Source organism: Oryctolagus cuniculus, chromosome 1 (assembly GCF_051225735.1).
Source record: "Oryctolagus cuniculus isolate XC-2025 breed Fujian yellow rabbit chromosome 1, ASM5122573v1, whole genome shotgun sequence".
NCBI classification, from domain to species: domain Eukaryota; kingdom Metazoa; phylum Chordata; class Mammalia; order Lagomorpha; family Leporidae; genus Oryctolagus; species Oryctolagus cuniculus.
In genome coordinates, this window is record NC_142867.1 from 233,533,713 (window position 1) to 233,554,399 (window position 20,687).

A 20,687-nucleotide genomic window follows, 5' to 3' on the forward strand; every position below is an offset into this window, starting at 1 on the left:
GCGCGGTGCACCAGCCGCAGCGGCCATTGGGGGGTGAACCAACGGAAAAGGAAGACCTTTCTCTGTGTCTCTCTCTCTCACTGTCCACTCTGTCAAAAAATTTTTTATTTATTTGATATCAGAGTTACAGAAAGAGAGCAAGAGATAGAGTGAGCTCTTTCATTCACTCCCCAGATGGCCACAGTGGCCAGGGCTGAGCCAGGAGCTCCATCCAGATCTCCCATGTGGGTAGCAGGGGTCATGCACTTGGGCCATCCTCCACTGCTTTTCCCAGGCCATTAGCAGGGAGCTGTATTGGAACTGTATTGGAAGTGGAGCAGCCAGGACCCAAACTGGTGTCCAAATGGGATGCCAGCATCGCAGATGGTGGCTTTACCCACTGCCCCACAAACGTATCTTTTAATTCCACTTTCCATGACCTCTTTGAATCCCCCATTGTGTCAGTGTGCACACACGGGTGTGCATGGAGTTTCAGAGTTCTCACACTTTCAACATGTGCCATTTACTGTACCTCAGTCTCCTCAACAAAGCACCCCAGAATACACTGGATGCTAGAAGACCACGGGCGAGGCCGTCAGTGCTGTCCTGTGGAACGGTGCACAATCCAGGGTTCTACACGCAGCTACATCATGAACCAAACGTGAGGACAGACGAGACAAGCGTGGTCCTGATACACCACGTTCCTCCCTGGGGACCTATGCTGCAAGGTGTCTGGCGTGTAACAAATCTTCCCAGGCAGATGAATCAATTAATTCACAGGCTTTTGTTGGGGCTCCGCTCCCGGGCGAGGTTCACCGGTCCCAACAGAGCAGCAGAGCGGGGGCAGGAGAAGTCGCACGTCAGAGATTGGGAGAGCTCCTTTTATAGATTCAGGGCCTGGGGGTTAAAGGTGGAGGCGGGGCTGATCCTCACTGGTTGACCTTTAGGCACCCGCAGGGACCTTGACAAGGACTCTTCTTCCCCGGAAGTACAGGTAGGGACTCTCCATTCCCGGAAGTGTAGGCCTTCCTTCCTTGCGGGTCCCAGAGCTACCGTACGCATGTAGTGCTCCTCTGCGAAGTGGGGCAGGAGTGGAGTCAGGGGTTCTCTCTCCCTCTCTCTCTCACACACACACACTCACACACATGAGGGGACTCAAAAAGTTCATGAAAATGGAATTAAAACACAATTTTATTTTGGTGTGAAAAATTTTGGAATCTATAATAATTTCAAAATCCTTCATATGCATAATTTCAAGAATCTTTGCACCAGAATAAATATCTTTTTTTTTGTTTGTTTGTTTTGGACAGGTAGAGTTGGACAGTGAGAGAGAGAGACAGACAGAAAGGTCTTCCTTTTTCAGTTGGTTAACCCCACAACCCGCTACGGCTGGTGAGTTGCAGCCGGAGCGCTGCGTCAATCCGAAGCCAGGAGCCAGGTGCTTTTCCTGGTCTCCCATGGGGTGCAGGGCCCAAGCACCTGGGCCATCCTCCACTGCACTCAGGGCCACAGCAGAGAGCTGGACTGGAAGAGGAGCAGCCAGGACAGAATCTGGTGCCCCAACCGGGACTAGAACTCGGGGTGCCAGTGCCGCAGGCAGAGGATTGGCCTAGTGAGCCGCAGCACTGGCCCCAGAATAAATATCTTTTAATTCCACTTTCCATAAACTTTTTGGGGTATCCATTTATATATACATATACATATATACTCTATTAAAGGTAGCTGCTAACTTATCACTCCTAGGGTAAGATTTAAAATAGCCATTTCAGGGACTGGCACTGTGGCTCAGTGGGTTAAACTGCTGTCTGAAGTGCCAGTATCCCAGTTCAAGTCCTGGCTGCTCCACTTCCAGTCCAGCTCCCTGTTAATGACCTAGGAAAGCAGCGGAAGATGGCTCAAGTCCTCGGGCCCCTGCACCCACGTGGGAGACCTGGAAGAAGCTCCTGCCGCCTCTTTGGCCTGGCTCAACCCGTTGAGGCCATTTGGGGAGTGAATCAGCAGATGGAAGATGGACCTCTCTCTTTCTTTCTCTCTCTTTCAAATAAATAAATAAGTCTTAAAAAATAAAATCATCACTTGCTAATGATCACATCACTCCAATCCTCCGGGAGTGTCTTGAGCACTTGGCCATGTTGCAGATCCTTAATAAATCTCTGCTTTTACACTTGGAGGTCATATGCTGACCTGCTCTTTAGTCTGAAAAGGAGAGCCCAGCAGGCCCGGCGTCGGGAAAGACTGGGAGTGGTGAGCCGCAAACATCTCGAAACGGAGAACAGGGGCGGGCGTTCGGCACAGTTCGGCACAGCCGGTTAGGCCACTTCTAGGGACACCCACGTCCCGTATTACAGCACCTGGGGTCACGTCCTGCCTCCACTTCTGATCCGGCTTCCTGCTGGCGTGCACCCTGGGAGGCAGCAGTGATAGCTCAAGTACTTGGGTCCTCGCCACCCAGATGGGAGACCCAGGTGGCATTGGGGGCTCCTGGCTTAGGCCTGGCCCAGCCCCAGCCCCAGCTGTGAAACACAGATGGAAAATCTATCTTTCTTTCAAATGAATAAAATTCAGTTAAATGAACAGAATACTCCACTCACAAGGACTTGAGTGATGCAAGTCTTCCCCACTGTACAACACGCCCCAGGTAGCCTCTTCGCTTCCCTGGGAAACGACGTTACTGTTTAACACCATTGGCGTCTCCCGGGAGGTGGGTTCCGTTTCTCGGCCCCCTGGGCGGTGCTTGGCCAGGGCTCACTTTGGCCAGACAGATATAAGATGAGGCTCCACGAGTCATTTCCTTGCAATAGCTTCAAAAGCCACCGCGTGCTTCCTCCTTCTGAATTCTACAGACAGCAGGTGTGGCCACGCAGCGTCCTGCGGCCAGGGAAAGTGAAAAGTGCCCATCACGGAGGCAGAAGCGCCACCAGCCAGTCCGCGCTTCGTCTCTTTCTCCTTGACGTCTGAGGTTCCGGACAGGACCAAGGGCAGCTCTGTCAGCCGTCGGCGAAGCGCAGAGACCACACGTGGCAGAGGCACAAAGCACAGAGATGCTCCCGCAGCAGGGGACACGGCCTACACTGGAAGGCGCAGGGACTTCAAGATCTGTTACTGCCGCGCGGTCTGCGCCGTCCGCACTGCTCTGCACGCGGCTCCCAGCTGGCGACGTCTGAGAGGCGTTTCAGCATCACCAGTTCCCGTGATCCTCTCCAGCCTTCGTGCAGGCGATGGCTTCATAAGCAGAGCCAGTCATAACCACAGGATGCAGAATTTTCTTTTTAGCCTCTGAAAGCCTTTCCTTATCCTCTCTGGGTAAAATCATTCTCATTCATTCATTTCACAAATATGGAGGCAAAAATCACGCGCCAGGCGTTGGGCTAGGTGCTGAGCGGGCCATGAACAAGGTAAGCACGGCCCCGCCTCAGGGGAGGTTTAGTCTCGAGGAAAAGCCAGAAAAAAGCAAATCCTTACACAGAGACTTACAGGCAACAGGGGGAGTGCAACAATGATGTCGCCCAGGGTGTGTGAACACGTAACCGTGAACCTGACCAGGTCTGCCTCCTTGTCCAGGAAAAGATGGGGAAGCAGAACTGTATCTTCCTACGGAGCCGTGCTCGGATCTCTGGACCAAACTTTGGAATGTATCCCGCACCTGGGCCAAGAACCCTGTTCACACTGTTTATGTTCATGGGAAAACCAGCTGGAATATGGAGGAACCAACATCTTCAGCTCTAAACTATTAAAAAAAAAAAAAAAAAAAAACCACTTGGGGCCGGCACTGTGGTGCAGCAGGTTAAAGCCCTGGCCTGAGGCGCTGGCATCCCACATGGGTGCTGGTTCTGGTCCCAACTGCTCCTCTTCCGATCCAGCTCTCTGCTATGGCCTGAGAAAGCAATGGAAGATGGCCCAAGCGCTTGGGCTCCTGCACCCATGTGGGAGACCCAGAGGAAGTTCCTGGCTCCTGGCTTCGGATCTGCACAGTTCAGGCCATTGCGGCCATCTGGGGAGTGAACCAGCAGATGGAAGACCTCTCTCTCTCTCTCTCTGCCTCTCCTTCTCTCTCTGTATAACTCTGACTTTCAAGTAAATAATAAATAAATCTTAAAAAAAAAAACACTTAAAACAGAAATATCACTGATACTGGGTGATAATTACATCAGTGTTCCCTGTTGGTGAAGGTTGATGTAATATTCCTGACAGCGACAAAGCTAAAACACTCCACATGCCAGACCAGGCAACAAACATGTGTGTTGTTATGGTCCTGCCTCATAGAAGCGTGTTAACAACCACCCAGCCAACTGGGTGGGTTGAAATATTTGCCTGAAACTGATCATCTTCACTCTCGCAGTTTTGCCAAATTCTTTCATTATGCCATAATCTAGAAATCATTCCAATTGGCATTTTTCTTGCTTTTTCTTTTTAAAGATTTATTTGTGTGAAAGACGGAGTGACAAAGACAGAGATCTTCCATCCACTGTCCTCCTCAAATGGCCAGAATGACTGGGGCTGGGCCAGGCCAAGGCCAGGAGCCTGGAACTCCCTCTGGGTCCCCTACATGGGTGGCAGAGGTTCAAGGCCTTGGGCCATCTTTTTGGTGCCTGCCGGGCACATTAGCAGCAAGCCAGGACCCGTGAGCCGTCATTCTCATACAGGATGCCAGTCCCAACTTGGCACTTTTCAGTCCTAAGGAAGCATCTACGAGGTGTCAAACTCGGTGTTTTACAGAGGAAAATGAGAAAGTCTGCTCTAAAGAAATCCACAGTCCGAGAGTGAAGTCATTAATGAAAACAACCAAAAAGCGCACTTTGGCGATCGGCCAGGAGTTTCTCAGATTTCTTCCCCCGCCCGGAGCTCACCCCGTGTCGGCGGGTGGGGGTCATCAAGAGAAGTCAATGGATTCTCTTCCTCATCTCCTCAGCTTGGCGCCCATCTTCCTTCCCAACTCAACTCGGGTATAAAACACTCAGCGACTCAGCCCTTCATAAAACCCAACCCTTGGCACCAGAGGGCTTGGTACACGTTAAACACGTGAGCAACTGTGTTAACCCAGACAGGCAGGCCAATTTGGACTTGCTGCCAACAAGCAGGGTGTCCAACTCCAGGCCTTGCTACTTCTCTTGGGTTTTGTTTTCTTACTTAGAACAACTTTTAAAAAATATATTTACTTTATATGAAAGGCAGAGTTAGAGAGGCAGAGGCAGAGAGAGAGAGAGAGAGAGAGAGGTCGGTCTTCCATCCACTGGTTCACTCCCCAGATGGCTGCAATGGCCAGAGCTGCGCTGATCCGAAGCCAGGAGCCAGGAGCTTCTTCCAGGTCTTCCACGCGGGTGCAGGGGCCCAAGGACTTGGGCCATCCTCCACTGCTTTCCCAGGCCACAGTAGAGAGCTGAATCGGGAGTGGAGCAGCTGGGACCTGAACTGGTGCCCATACTATATGAGAAGCGGGCACTGTAGGCGGCCACTTTACCCGCTATGCCACAGCGACGACCCCCAGAAGAACCATTTCCAAGGCTCAAGTGTAGTCCTGGACTTTGCTTTAAAAACTCTGTACCTGTGCCGTGGCGTGGCGGGTTAATCCCTAGTCCTGCATCCAATATGGGCGCGGGTTCAAGTCCCAACTGCTCCACTTCTGATCCAGCTCCCTGCTAACGCGCCTGGGAAAGCAGTGGAGGATGGCTCAAGTCCTTGGGCCCCTGCACCCGCGTGGCTCCTGGCTCCTGGCTTTGGGTCGGCTCAGCTCCGGCCGTTGCAGCCATCTAGGGAGGGAACCAGCGGATGGAAGACCTCTGTCTTTCCTTTTCTGTCTCTGTAACCCTTTCAAATAAATAAAATCAAAAATATGTATCTAGTCACTCTTTAAAAAAAAATTTACTTAAGGCAAGACGTCCTGCTGCAATCCCGCAATGCGTTCCGACCCAGGGGGCGCGGGCGCAGTGAGGGTCCCGACCGCAGGGGCGTGTGTCGGAGGCCATCGGCCGGCTCCCGGGGGTCCCCAGGCAGCCCCCGGGCCGCCGCCAACCCCTCGTGGCGCCGTCGCGCGCCCGCCATACCTCACTCTGCTCTCACCCGGCCGGTGCCAAGCGCCCGCTCCCCACAGCGCAACCCCAGGGGTCGGGTTTTCAGTGAACCTCGCCTCCTCGGGGGGCCTGCAGAGGAAAGCCCCGTCACTCCTCCCTGAGCGTCTCCACGGCCCGCGGCCGGCAGCCCCCGGCCCACGTCCGAGCCGCAGGGGCCTGTGGCGACAGCGCCGTCCGCCCGGCACCGGCTCGCACCCGGGGCAGGGCGGGGTCGCGACCCGGCGCGGAGGGCGCCCGGAGCCCCGCCCCCCGCGCCGCGGCCCCGCCCCCGCCTGCGGCCGGGCCGCGGTCACGTGCTCTGCAGACCCCGCCCCGCAGACGCGGCTCCCCTCGCACCGGGCGTCCCGGCCTCCCTTCCGCCGGAAGTGGGGCGCTTTTCCCTTTCCGGCTACGGGTCCCCAAGCGGAGCGGGAGGCCGGACCGGGGAGCCGACAGGCGGCGGCGGCGGCGGCGGCGGGGGCGGTAATGGCGGAGCTGGTGCAGGGGCAAGGTGCTCCGGTGGGGATGAAGGCCGAGGGCTTCGTGGACGCCCTGCACCGGGTCCGGCAGGTACGGGTGCGGCCGGCTGGCGGGAGCACGAGAGTCCGAGGCGGGGCCGGGCCGGGCCGGGCGGGGAAGAGGGGGTCGGGCCTGGGGGCGGGAGGCAGCCGGGGCCGACGCCTCAGCCGGGCCTGGCCTTGCTGTGGGGCGTCTGCGGCGGGGAGGAGCCAGGGGACGAGGCGCCGCTGCGGGGCTCGGGCCCACCCTCGTCGGGCGGGTCTCCCAGGTGCCTGCAGCCGCTGGGAGAGGAGCCCCGGGGCGCCCCCGCGGCCGGGCTGAGGGTCGTGGGGGCAGGGGGCTGGGGAGCTCCCGCCGAGGGTCCGGGCACGGAAAATGCCGTCTTTGGACTTAACCATGCTTGGAGGGTGGAGTGGGAGAAACCGAGGGTGTTCTGGGGGCGGGGGGTCCCGGGCCCTGGAAGTCCCGCGTGTCAGCCGTTTTCCTGTGCCGGCGAGAACAGGACAGGGGCTCATCCCGACTGTGGGGCTTGGTCGTGCATTTTGACAGAGTTGCAAGGGGCTGCACGCTTCCCCGGACAGCGAGCGTGGGCCCTGCCGCCGGCGGTTCCCTGCCTCCCGGCAGGCGTCTTCACCTCGTGTCAGGCTTACCGATCAGGTAGCCGGGATACCGGAACTTGCTCTGTTGACTGGCATCTGACTGTCGTTGCTGTGTGATTGTGCGTGCGCTGATGGTATTAAGGGTTGGGCTGTAACTACTGACTGCTGGATCCCCGACAGACAGCCGCAGGACTCGCTGTGCTAGAAGAAGTTCTCCACTTCCATCTCTTCCCAGTGTCCGAGGGAGGGAGCCCTACCCGTTTCCCAGATACTCACTGTTGGTCCGAATACCCGGCTCCTCGAGACGTCCTGTCGGATCCCAGAACTCTTCGAGCCTGTGGTCCCGCCTGGAATCTTACCTGATGAGTGGTCCTCACTGCCTGGGTGCCAAGCAGGGCGGTAGTGAGTGTCCAGGGCCGCCCGCGGGCTGTGATGGACAGACACGCCCTCCAGTGCCCCCTCCGCTCCTCTGCGGTACAGGGCCCTGCACCTGTTCTCTGGCTGTAACACAAGTGTGCAGTTCTGTGCTGATGTGTGACAGTCACCTTGCTGGCCTGCTGTGTCCAGGAAGAAGTCTAGTCCGCCCTGAGGAGCCCGGGTCCTGTGGTTGAACGTAGAGAGCGGTTTGAACCATTGAGAAGACGGCGTTCCCTGCGCTGGTGGTAGAACTCGTGTTCTTGGACAGCCTGCTCGGGAGGGAGCCCCTCTGTCGTACGCTGGCCTCATGTGGGTTGCTGAAGCAGGGGTGTTTACTGTTAGCAGTGAAAACCTCCCCGGAATTGTGCTCAGCTCTGAGCTATGCTGTTGGCCGGAGCAGGAATCAGCTGGGTGGAGACAGGGCCGTAGGTGTGTGCCTTCTGGTGTTAGCAGCCAGAGGTCCACACTTCTCCAAGGACTGGACGGCCTTTAAAGACCGAAGGAGAAGACAGGTCTGTGTGTAACGTTAGGTGTAGCCCACAGATTTGCGTGGACAAGAGTGGGGTGTTAGAAATCTGTGATACTGTGTGCCTTATGGTAGGGCTGACCCAGAGGCTCCCGTGTCGTTTGGACATCTTTAAGGAAACTCGGCTTCACCGCTGTGTGCGCAGCATGTTGTACAGACGTGACTTCCCCCACGTAAATAGAAGTAAAAGACTGCGTTTCTCTATGTGAGTGATTTCAAAGCTCTCTCTTCTCTTACGTGTCTTCATAAACAGTCTTTGAGCCCTTACAGGTTTGTTAGGGAGCAGTGAGGCGTCGGCGTGCTCAGTGTGTCCGGCAGATCCCGGCAGAGTCTGAGTGGCCCCTGCTGCGGTTGGAACCTGCAGTGTCTGTCCAGTCTGCCGCGTGGCGTCCAGCAGCTAATCCACGGAGCGTCCCTGTGGCACCCTGGAGCCTTTTGCGTAGCCTTTGGCCTCTTTCCAGCAAAGTGAATCAGTTGTTGCTGTGAGGTCCCTCTGATCAAAAGAGAATCTCGGAAGATGTTGTGTACGCTTTAAATGTTTTCCCAGCAGTCTGGAGTCCAGCGAGTTCGTGTTGGGCACACGTGGGTCATGGACACCGTTCTGCAGGGAGCAGGACTGTGGTCCGACTCGGTCCCAATGCCGAAGAGCTGAATCTGCTGCGTGTTAAAAGCATGCAGGGATGGGGGCCGCTTGGAACATGCTCATCCCATGTCAGCCTCCTGGGTTGAAGTTCTAGCTCTGCTTCCCAGGCCGGATTCCTGCCACTGTGCGGCATGGGGGGCAGCAGATAGTGGCTCACGTGGCTGGGTCCCTGCTGCCCATTTGGGAGATTCGCTTGGAGTTCCTGGTTCCCAGCTTCAGCCTGGTGCAGCGCTGGCTGTTTTGGGCATTTGAGGAGTAAACCCCCAGATGGGGGTAGCTCGCTCTGTGTGTCTGCTTTCCACATAAAATGAAAATGAACAAACGTTAAGTAAAGACATGGCTAGTTCTGCAGAGTTACAGGCTTGGTAGTAAAAGTAAAGTGTTTCTTCAACTCGTGCAGAGGGAACAGGGTCCTCCTAGTACAGGTGGGACGTGTGCCCAGCGTTAGATAGGCCTCTGCACCTGCCTCCTGACTGGCTGGGTCGCGGCTATCCCACTGCGATAATGGATGAGTAGGTACAACTGTGGCTCGTTTTGCTTAGTTTTTCTAAAGGTATTTTTGCAAGTTCCAAGAAAGTCTGCTGCTCGTGTAGTTGTGTCTGTCACCAGGTACCAGCAGGCACGTGGGAACAGGTCCGTGTGCCACCACAGAGCATCGCTGGTCCCGACGGCCTTCCACAAGCCGGTCAGCGGTCGCCAGGCCTTACCTCGAGAGGAGAGGATGCCAGCCCCCAGTGCTCTGTAGGACAGTAAGCTGCTGTGTTGATCCAGGCCCAGCCAGCGCCTCTGCATTGCACAACGCCAGAGGATTCTGTTCACTTAGAATCAAGTATGAATGGAGCTTCACGCAGTGGCTCAGCCCCTAGTGGGTACGAGGAAGTCCTTGCCGAGTCAATAGGAAGTGGCCTTTTGACAGATTTTCCAGCCTGGAACCTGTCTTTGCTGGCATTTGGGAGTGGGGGAGGATGGGGGTTGGTGTGGCGCCTCCGCTGCTGCTGCCTCTCGCCTTGAACCTGAGCAGTTGGCATGATTGTCGGATACCCTGGGCCCGTGTGGACTTCAGCAGTGCGAGGTGCTTTGTATATAAGCACAGTGTTAGGAGAACACTGTGTGTCTGCCATTAACAGTGGGGGAGAAAACCTGCGTTGATTGGCTGCTGGCTACACCTTGAGAGATTCGTGCCTTTGCCCATTTGTTAATGTTTGTTGACTCCTGCAAAGGTGAGCGTGCTGGGTGGTCTAGATGCTTAGTTTGCACTCACTGAGACTGTTGTGTACAAGCAGGGGTTGACCAGTTCAGCATGGCACAAGGGGCCGACGTCTGCCTGCAGGCTCACGTGAGCTTTCTCAGACGCCTGAAGGCGGCCAGGGGCTGCAGGAGGCCCATGGGCCGCTCCCGGAGCTTTGCTGTGGTGGGACCCAGTACAGCGCCCTGCACAGGGCGAGTCCTTGTTAAAGAGTTTTGGGTGTGCCACTGAGCCCACCTGGGGAACCACATGCTAATGCTGAATTTCGTGTTTGGTATTGAAGAGTAGATAGTAAACGAGCTATGCATTCCGCTGGATGCCTCTGGCTTTCCTGGGCGGTAGCTGAGACTTCTCTTCTTACCATCTGACAGCCCATTGGTGCTAGCAAACTTTGGATTGCTTTGAAGTCTGTTTTGTTAGATACCTCCACCACAGTTCCCTAACTGGTAGCCCGTGGGCTGGAGCAGGGTTACAGTGGGTCTGCAGGCGTCCTCTGTTTGACCCACTCGGTGCCAGCTCTCAGAAACTAGAGTGGTTGGCGGAAACTGAGACTCCAGCTTTTCTAGAAAAGGTGTGGCCACACTGCTTCCACTTCCTGTGTGGCGGTGGTGGGCAGGAGTAGCTGCTGCCCGCACAGGCGCCTTGACTCTGGGCTGCCTTCACCCCGCCTCCTTGGTGAAGGTTGGGATGCCCAATGAGCAGCTTTGGTCCTGATTCTTTGCCAGTTGTGAGCCCATCATCTAATTCTAGTGCAAAGAAGTCTGGGTGGAGAGTCAGAGGTCTGTGTCTCCTGCCGGTGGCCGGATGACCTTGGGCCAGGTTGGCCTTTGCCAGCTTCTGATCGCAAGCTGTGGTAGGTCCTCCATGAAGAGGAGCTCTTGGGCAAACAAGTTTGTAAGTGCAGGGTTCAGTAAAAGTGAGCTGGCTGAAGTCAGTGCCCTCTGTTCATGAAGCCGAGTCTTATTCTAGGGGTCAAACTTGAGGAAGTGGACAGTCGCAACACTTTAAACCCATGAATATTCAGCATTTGCATCTGACTAGATTTTTTTTTATTATTATTAAATAGAATTTTTGGATGCTGGCGCTGTGGTGCAGCGGGTTAAAGCCCCGGCCTGAAGTGCTGGCATCCCATATGGGCGCTGGTTCGAGTCCCGGCTGCTCCTCTTCCAATCCAGCTCTTTGCTATGGCCTGGGAAAACAGTAGAAGATGGCCCAGATCCTTGGGCCCCTACACCCACATGAGAGACCCGGAAGAAGCTCCTGGCTCCTAGCTTCAGACTGGTGCAGCTCCAGCCATTGCAACCATCTGAGGAGTGAACCAGCGGATGGAAGACCTTTCTCTCTCTCTCTTTCTCTGCCTGTCTATAATGCTTTCAAATAAATAAAATAAATATTTTTTAAAAACATGGAATTTTTAAGATATTACTTATTCATTTAAGAGGTAGAGTTACAGAGAGAAAGGTCTTCCATCCGCTGGTTCACTCCCCAAATGGCCACAAACAACTGGAGCTGCGCTGATTCAGAGCCAGGAGTTTTTCCCAGGTCTCTCATGTGGGTGCAGGGGCCCATCTTCTACTGCTTTCTCAGGCCATAGCAGAGAGCTGGATCAGAATTGGAGCTGGCGGAACTTGAACCGGCACCCATATATGATGCTGGCACTACAGGCAGAGGCTTAGCTCACTACGCCACAGCACCAACCCCCTGACTAGAGCTTTAGAATTTTTGCAGAGTTTTTTATTTGATAGATCTTCCATCTGCCAGTTCTGTCCCCAGATGGCTGGGACTGGACCAAGCTGGGACTTGGGAGCCAGAATGCAGTCCAGGTCTCCCAGGTGGTGGCAGGAACCCACTTGCTTGAGCCATCCGTCACTGCTGCCTCCCGAGTTCGCACCAGCGAGGCTTCAAACCCAGGTTGCACGTTGGGTGCAGGTGTCCTGAGTGCAAGGCTAGCCACCACCACCGGAGAAGCTTGATGGTGCTGCTTCTGTTGCCGCCTGATCACATCTTGTCCCAGTGGACGTCCAGTCGGGCTCCCTGCCCCTGCTGTGCTGTGCAGTCCTTGGCGCTGGTCCCAGTGGAGAATGTGTGCATCTGGGGTTTCAGTTATGGAGACACCTGGGAAAGACTGGCCAGGGCGTCTTTCGGAGTCGTGAACTGCACTTCTGTTTCAGTGCCAAATGCTACGAAAGCATTTGCAGGACCTGAGTGGAGTGGCGCTGCGGTTCAGATCACTTCCATCACTGAGGACTGCCGCGTTCACGTGGCTTTGGTTTGGTGCTGGGCCCTGCACGGTGCATCAGACTGGTTTGAAGCTGGTTTTCACCTTGTTTCAGAATTAGATCTCCCAGCAACCAGATGGGCTATAATTCTCATTTCTTATTAAAAGAACGAGCCAAAGGGGGTATTTGCCGAGAGGGCCGTGCCTGGTTAGTGTGGTAGTTGTCAAACCGACGTGTTCACGTTTTGCAGACTTGGTTCCTTTGCAGAGGTGGTGGAGTAGTGTTCCCCCGCAGCGGGGGACTGCAGCAGAATTCTTGAACAACATGTCCAAGAGACGCTGGTGGGATTCAGTGGACCGCAGGAGGTAACGCCCACGGGCAGCTCGTCAGGAGGGCCTGTGGTGGGGACCCCGCCTGGACCAGCACTGCCGCCGCGAGCTCAGCGCATCGCTGCAGCTTTGCCTGCAGATGGGCTTCTCTGCATCCGCTCTAGATGTAGTGAATGTGTAATGAGCACCGTCTGTATGCCAAGCATTGTGGTATGCATGAGGGGAGTTTTTCTTTGACTTTTTAAAGACGACCGTGGAGCCAGCGCTGTGGTTCAGTAGGTTAAAGTCCCCACCTATGGACAGCGATATCCCATGAGTGACAGGCAAGTCCCAGCTGCTCGGCTTCTGAGCCAGCCCCCTGCTCGCTGTACCGGGGAGCAGTGACGACGGCCCAAGTGCTTGGGAGACCTGGGCGAAGCTCCTGGCTTCGACGTGGCTCAGCCCCGGACATTGCAGCCTTCGAGGGAGTGAACCAGCGGATGGAAGATTCTCTCTCTCTCTCTCTCTCTGTGTGTGTGTGTGTGTGTGTGTGTGTGTATGTACCTCTGCTTTTCAAATAAATAAATCTTTAAAAAACATTACTTCTTGGCCAGCGCCACGGCTCACTAGGCTAATCCTCCACCTGCAGCGCCGGCACACCGGGTCTAGTCCCAGTTGGGGCGCCAGATTCTGTCCCGGTTGCTCCTCTTCCAGTCCAGCTCTCTGCTGTGGCCTGGGAGTGCAGTGGAGGATGGCCCAAGTGCTTGGGCCCTGCACCTGCATGGAAGACCAGGAGAAAGCACCTGGCTCCTGGCTTTGGATCGGCACAGCGCGCCGGCTGCAGCGGCCATTGGAGGGTGAACCAACGGAAAAGGAAGACCTTTCTTTCTTTCTCACTGTCTAACTCTGCCTGTCAAAAAAAAAAAAAAATTACTTCTTAAGAAAATGGACCTCTTAAGGAATTTTTGTCTTAAGGGTACAGAATGCTTGAGACAGGCCCACCTCTCAAGACTCCGGGAGGCAGGGAGGTGGATGTCCCACACGGGAACTTCCTCAGTGAGGTTATGCTGTTTCGAGGTGGTTTCTAGAGTACTTTCCAGTGAGAAACGGAGCGCTTGGTTGTGCCCCAGCGCGGGTAGTGTGAGGCGATCAGCTTCTGAGAAGAGCTGGCCTCTTGCTCAGCCGTCACAGAATTCCTTGTTCCGGAGAATGCCAGCAACTAGGGCAGAGTCGGCCGGGGCCTCATCTCTGGTGACAATAGCTGTCGTTCACTCAGCCCGTGTTGTGCTGGTGCCAAGCAAGGGTTCTCATTTATGTCCTCTCTGATGACAGCCGCAGAGTTCTCCGCGGGTACTGCCGTCTGGTGGCAGTTACAGTTAACTTGAAGCCTCACCTTCATCTCATCGTCTGTGATGTGGCATCTGTGGATGATAGTAGCAATTTTGCAAACAGTAGCTCGATATGAAACACTCGGGGGTTACCCTTGGTGGGGTGGTCCCTCGAGGAGGTGCGGGGCAGACGTCAGGTGCTGGTTGTGTAGGCATCGGAGTTGATGGAATCGCAGCAAGCTGTGAACTCGGGTCGTGTTCCTTCTTGTGTTGTTGTTGTTCTTCAATGAAAGGTTAAAATAGCAAGCATTTCTGCATTCTTACTGGTGCCCCGTGGTCCTGGGTGTGTTACATTTGTTATCTTTGGTGACCTTGTGGATACAATTCTAGGCTGACCTGCCCCAGACCCCGCAGGAGTGAGGCTCAGGCCCTTAGGTGCCGTCACATTGACAAAACGCAGTCCCCTGCGCGGCGTGCTAGGTAGCAGGCCGGGACTGCGGCTTGCTCCTCGCTGCCGGCCTCTGCTCTCCTGGCCACGTGCCGTCCCCTCCTGCCATGGGGAGCCAACTTCCTGTCCCACTTGTGTGTTCTCCTGGCGGAGCCTCTCTGGCGGCTGCAGAGCGCACGTTCTGGGAAAGTTTGGCCCCTGCTCCCTGGGGGTGCTGGGGTGAGGGTTGACCTTGCCGAGTGTATGAGATCCAGAGTGGCACAGGTAGAATACGGTGTTCGGGTGGCTTTGTCTGCTTCCGCTTGGTGCGAAATTACAATAGGTGTGACCATGTCGGGGTGTCCATAAATGGGACATTCTTGGATTTATGAAGTTAACTACTTTGATGGTAAAACCTGTTGTCAGAGAATTTTAGTCTTGAAAATGTGCGCTGAGAAAAATTCAATTTCTAACTTGTGTGGTTTGTGTACCAGCTCTATGATCTTTCCTTGCCATACCAGTAAACCCTCAGTTTACTATTTGCTTAACCTTATAAAATGTACATATGTTTAGAGTAATTTTTAAAAGGAAACTAAGCCACGGCCGGCGCTGCAGCTCACTAGGCTAATCCTCCGCCTGCGGCACTGGCACCTCAGGTTCTAGTCCTGGTTGGGGCGCCAGATTCTGTCCCAGTTGCCCCTCTTCCAGGCCAGCTCTCTGCTGTGGCCCGGGAGTGCAGTGGAGGATGGCCCAAGTGCTTGGGCCCTGCACCCCATGGGAGACCAGGAGAAGCACCTGGCTCCTGGCTTCGGATCAGCGCAGCACGACAGCTGTAGTGGCCATTTGGGGGGTGAACCAACAGAAGGAAGACCTTTCTCTCTGTCTCTCTCACTGTCTAACTCTGCCTGTCAAAAAAAAAAAAAAAAAAAAAAAAAGAAACTAAGCCAGGCTCCTAAGTGGAAAACTGCCTACATAGAATATAACCGTGGGCCAGCGCCGCTGCTCAATAGGCTAATCCTCCACCTTGCGGCGCCGGCACACCGGGTTCTAGTCCCGGTCGGGGTGCCGGATTCTGTCCCGGTTGCCCCTCTTCCAGGCCAGCTCTCTGCTGTGGCCCGGGAGTGCAGTGGAGGATGGCCCAAGTGCTTGGGCCCTGCACCCCATGGGAGACCAGGAGAAGCACCTGGCTCCTGGCTTCGGATCAGCACGGTGCGCCGGCCGCAGCACACCGGCTGTGGTGGCCATTGGAGGGTGAACCAACGGCAAGGGAAGACCTTTCTGTCTCTCTCTCTCACTGTCCACTCTGCCTGTCAAAAACAAACAAAAAAAGCTAACCGTGAGGACAGCGGGCGGATGTGCAAGTTTAAACGTGCTCAGCCCCAGGCTGCCCGTGTGTCCTTCCTCGGAGACACGGGGCTTGTCTGCCCTCGCGCTTCGCAGGTGAAGACACCAAAGAGCAGGGTCCTTGAGGATCTTGTCCAAGGTCACCCACTGGAAGAGCTGGCTGGAGACCAGGACTCTGACTGATCCCTGGCTCAGTGCTCCCCTCCCCCTCCCCGTTTTTGCTAACTTCTGGCAGTGGAGGCTAAGTGTCTGTGGCGTGGATTTATTTTCCATCTCTATCAGTGTGCTTAAAATAGCACAGGTAGTGAGATAACCCATTTGCCTACCCTCAGAAGGGAAGGGAGTGAGTCTTGTGGGGGAAAATCTGCGCTGGAGTCCCCTCCAGGTCGTGCTGCAGTGGCCTTGGCTCTGTGGCAGCAGCCTGGCCTCGTGACGCTTGTCTTGGGCCCACACCATTAGGGACTGAGGGTAGTATCTTCCTTCCCATGAGCAGCTGCCGTGTAGGATTCTGGGAATCACTCGCCAGTAAGTGTAAGGCCTTGGGAACTGAGACATGAACCCATTGGTGGAGGAAGGGGCGTTTGCTTAGTAGTTAAGAGCATGTGCTCTAGTCAGGGGCCTCGGTTTATTTTTTGTTTGTTTTTGTTTTTGTTTTTTGTAAGATTTATTTATTTATGGAAAGGCAGAGTTATACAGAGTCGGAGAGAGCGAGAGAGCTCTTACATCCGCTGGTTTACTCCCTAAATGGCCACAATGGCCAGAGGTGGGCCGTTCCAAAGCCAGGAGCCTCTTCTGGGCTTCCCATGCAGGTGCGGGGCCCCAAGGAGTTGGGCCATCATTTACTGCCTTCCCAGGTCATAGCTGAGAGCTGGATCAGAAGTGGAGCAGCTGGGACTCGAACGGGAACCCAAATGGGATGCCGGCACTGTAGGCGGCAGTTTCACCCGCTTCGCCACAGCACCAGCCCAGGGGTGCCTAGGTTTAAATACTGTTTCTGCCACTTGGAAAATGGGTGACTGGGGCCAGTGTTGTGGCACAGTGGGTTGAGCTGCCTCCCAGCATGCCAGCATCCATATGGGTGCTGGTTACAATCCTGGCTGCTCAGCTTCTAATCCAGCTCCCTCCTTTCTCTCCCTCCCTCCCTCCCTCCTTTCTCTCCCCCCTTCCCCTCCCTCCCTGTCCTTCTTTCCCTCCCTCCCTCCTTATCTCTATCACTCTCTGTAACTTTGCTTTTCAAATAAATAAGTCTTTAAAACAAACCAAGAAAGTGACTGGGCACAACAGGCTTCCCTGAGCCTGTTTTTCTTGTCTTGATAAGTAAATAGAGGGTCAGGGGGCCTGAGTCAGGCAGCCCTTGAGACACCTGCATCCAAAAGCAGTCCTGCTTCCAACCCAGACCCAGCTGTGATCCTGCTAATGAGCATCTTGTGAGGTTGCCAGTGATGGCTCAAGTCCTTGCCACCCACGCGGGGGCCCTGGGTGGAGTTGCTGGCTTCTGCCAGGCCTGGCTCAGCCCCAGCTGCTGTGGGTATTTGGGTGTGGGGGGGGGGGTAGAACGAATGTCTGGAAGTATGCTTGCTGACTGTCTCTGCCTTTCAAATAAAAACAAACAAACTTGCAAGAAGTGTAGATGGGTGGGTGTTTGGCCCAGCAGTTGAAGACACTGGTTGGGACACCTGTATCCTATGTCAGAATGCCTGTGTTGGAGTCCCAGCAATGTCCCAGTTCTAGCTTCCTGATGACGCACAGCCTGGGAGACAGCAGGTGGTGGATCAAGTATTTGGGTACCTGCCACCCACGTGGGAGACCTAGATTGAATTCCTGACTCCCGACCCTGGCCATTACAGGCATTGAACAAGTGAAGCAGCAGATAGGAGTGCATTCTCTGTTTCTTTGTCTGACACTCTGCCTTGCAAATAAATAAGTAAATTTTAAAATATTAATGGAAATAATACCACCCTCCTAGAGAATCATTATAAGGAATAGCATATAGCATATTTAAAAGACACTTAGCACAGTGCCTCGCACAAGGTAAGCACTTGTTCAGTTTTAATTCTCACATATTTAAAATGATTTCCTGGAACAAAGTTGCATTTGTAAGGGTAAAGGCATGCATTTTTTCTTAGAGTAGACTGTAACATAATGTATCCTGTAGTGTCAGTGTACATGGTGTGTATGTGGTAAGGGTAGCTTAGTAACATTCTGTAGCCAGCCTTCCAATGCAGTTGGCTGCCTGCAGTGCTACCCCTCCTGGAGATTTTTCCCAAATTAGAGATGACCGAATGACTGAAATAAGCATGAATTAAGACCATCCCTGGGGGCTGACACTGTGGCACAGTGGGTTAAAGCCAGTTTGAGTCCCGGTTCTACTTCCAATCCAGCTCCCTGCTAATGTGCCTGGGATATCAGCAGAGGATGGCCCAAGTCCTTGGGCCCCTGCACCCTGGTGAGAAACCTGGAAGAAGCTCCTGGCTCCTGGCTTTGGATCGGCGCAGCTCTGACCATTGCAGTTATTTGGGGAGAGAACCAGCAGATGGAAGAACTCTCTCTGTCTCTACCTCTCTCTGTAACTCTTTGAATTAAATAAAATAAATCTTTTAAAAAGAAAGGAAGGAAGGAAGAGAGAAAAGGAAAAGAACATTGCTGAAAGCCTCAGTCTCATCTCAAGGTTTCCTGTTGATTTATTCGGGGCACGGAGGGGCTGTTTTAATACTTCCAGCACCTTGGCTTTGGGAAAAAGTGACATCCCAGCAAGATAGGAGACTATCATGTAAATTGTGAGGGAGGCCAAGGACTCAAGTGCATTTTAGCTCCTTTAGAAGGAAAGGGAAGAGTCTGGAAGGCCAGAAGCGTCATCAGAAGGCGGGGGTGGGGGGTGGGGTGGGGTCATGCTTAGGAGCGGAGTTTGTGATACACAGCGGTTGGAGACTCCACTGGGAATCATAAGCCCCTTTACCCACCTCTTTGAGTCGTCTTCGCTGTCTGCTAGGAGTGTTCGGGTCATCTTTAATAAGCAGCTGGCCAGTGCTGCTGGAAGCCCTCGTGCTGGAAGGGTCTGCCCCTCACCAGCTGTACCCTGCAGGGCAGCTTTTGCAAGTAAAGTCAGTAGCCAGCCCCGCAGGCTCATCCAGGACAGACGGGCAGCATCGCAGGTCCTCGGAGAAGGCTGTTTGGCAAGATGTGTGCCGTGTTCTGTTTTAGAGCAAGTGAATCCTTGCCCTGAGGCGTGCACAGGGGAGGTGGGTTTCTACAGCAGGCCAGCTTAGAATTATTTACTAGAAGAATAAAACGGGTTTCTGCAGCACCCGTCCAGGCTGTGTCCTCTCGAGCCCTGTCGAGGGGGTGGGCAGGCTGTCTTTCACGGTCCACGCAGGAGGTGTTGCACGTAGGCCTTGGCACTGTGTCCTCTGGGTAGCTCTCAGCTGCGCCGTGGACGTGCAGAGGCCACCACGGCCAGTATGGTGACTTGCCAACAGTGCCTTCATTACAAAAGCCAGTGGTCAGGGCTGGCTTTGTGATGTATTGTGGCTTCTGGGTCTCCCACGTGGGTGCAGGGGCCCAAGCACTTGAGCCGTCTGCTGCTTCCCCGGGCACATTAGCAGGGAGCTGGGTCAGAAGTGGAGCAGCCGGGACTCCGCCAGCGCCCATATGCAATGCTGGCAGCACAGGAGCGGCTTTGCCTGCTGCGCCACAGCACCCTCCTCCCTCCCCCCGAAGGTCAGCCTTTCCACAAAGTCCAGCTCCTGACTCTGACCCGCAAGCTCTACAGCAACTGCACACGGCTCCTTCCATTCCAGCAGTGTTGACTTCTGCCTTCCAAGCTCATACCTACCGAGCTTGCTTCTGCCTCAGGGCCTTTGCACCTGAGATGACCGGTCGTTGATGGCCTTGTTTGCCCTGTGACTCCAGGAGAGCAGGGCCTGCTTGTCTTGCCCAGTGCCTTGACCAGAGCCCTGCAGTGGGTTCTTGGTGCTGGCTGGGGAGATCTCCATGCGTTACACCCTGGCATTTGTGAAGTGCTCTCTGATCTTAGAGTCCCTTTGCATTTGGGATCTTTTATTATCCTGTCAAAAACTGTGAAACCAGTGGTGTTATACCTGGGGGCCTTCTGCAGAGAGAATAGACCTGCCCATCATCGCAGGACTAGTAAATGGATTGAAGCCTGCGTTTGGTTTGCTGTCATGATCTTCTTTGCTTGGTATTTGTTTAGGATGCTTTATTTTGGTCAAAAAGCCTCTGAAGTGTCCAGACACATTTGGATGGCCTCAGCCCCAGCACTGAGACTTTGCTCTTGGGACAGCTGTGTTGGCTGCCCCCTTGACAACCCCTCCCTCTCCCCACATACACTGTCTTTGACCATAACTGGGGGACGTTTAGTTCCTGTGAGAAAAACAGTGATGGGTAAGTTAGGTCCTGCAAACCATCGGGCTTTTGGGGGAAGTTTGTTCAGAGCTATGTTCAGATCTTTGGTAGCAAAGACTAAAGGTTGAACTAGTTCCCAAGGGGTATCTCCCCTTCTCCAGTACAAGAGTCAGTTCTGCCGTGGTTTGGACACTCCCATGACAAGCAGCTTGCCATTTTCTGTCTCTGTAGGTCACATCATCTGTGGACGTTAAAGTCACAAGGATGGGTATATTCCTAGAGAGTCGTCACTCTCGAGCAAACAGAGCCTTTTCAGTGTTCTTGGGGGAATTTGTGGCTTAAGGGAATACTTTTAAAAGGAGCTGAGAGGCTGGCACTGTGGTATAGTGGGTAAAGCTGCCACCTGCATATGGGCACGGTTCGAGTCCTGGCTGCTCCACTTCTGATCCAGCTCCCTGCTATGGCCTGGGAAAGCAGTGGAAGATGGCCCAAATCCTTGGGCCCCTGCGCCTGCATGGGAGACGCAGAAGAAGCGCCTGACCCTGGCTTCAGATGGGTGCAGCTCCGGCCGTTGCGGCCATTTGGGGAGTGAAATAGCAGATGGAAGACCGTTCTTTCTCTGCCTCCGCCTCTCTGTACCTCTGCCTTTCAAATGAATAAATAAATCATCTTTTTTTAAATTAAAAAAAAAGGAGCTGAACCCCTTTGGACAAAGTTCTCCTG

At 54.4% G+C, this 20,687-nt stretch overlaps 1 protein-coding gene across 8 annotated transcripts in view; it reads left to right on the plus strand.

Annotated features, from left to right (window-relative positions):
* The first annotated feature begins 6,408 nt into the window (after window positions 1–6,408).
* Window positions 6,409–20,687, plus strand: part of FUBP3 (far upstream element binding protein 3) — a 49,907-nt gene continuing 35,628 nt past the window's right edge. For 6 of the 8 annotated variants that reach the window (XR_016225987.1, XM_051840795.2, XM_051840797.2 and 3 more), the window contains exon 1: window positions 6,409–6,596. Coding sequence is in view for 4 of the 8 variants with exons in the window: in XM_051840795.2 (XP_051696755.1) it covers window positions 6,513–6,596 (84 nt within the window). In the remaining 4 variants the exon portion in view is untranslated. The remainder of the gene's footprint in view (window positions 6,597–20,687) is intronic. The other 2 variants (XM_089321410.1, XM_089321407.1) reach the window with 2 other exon arrangements.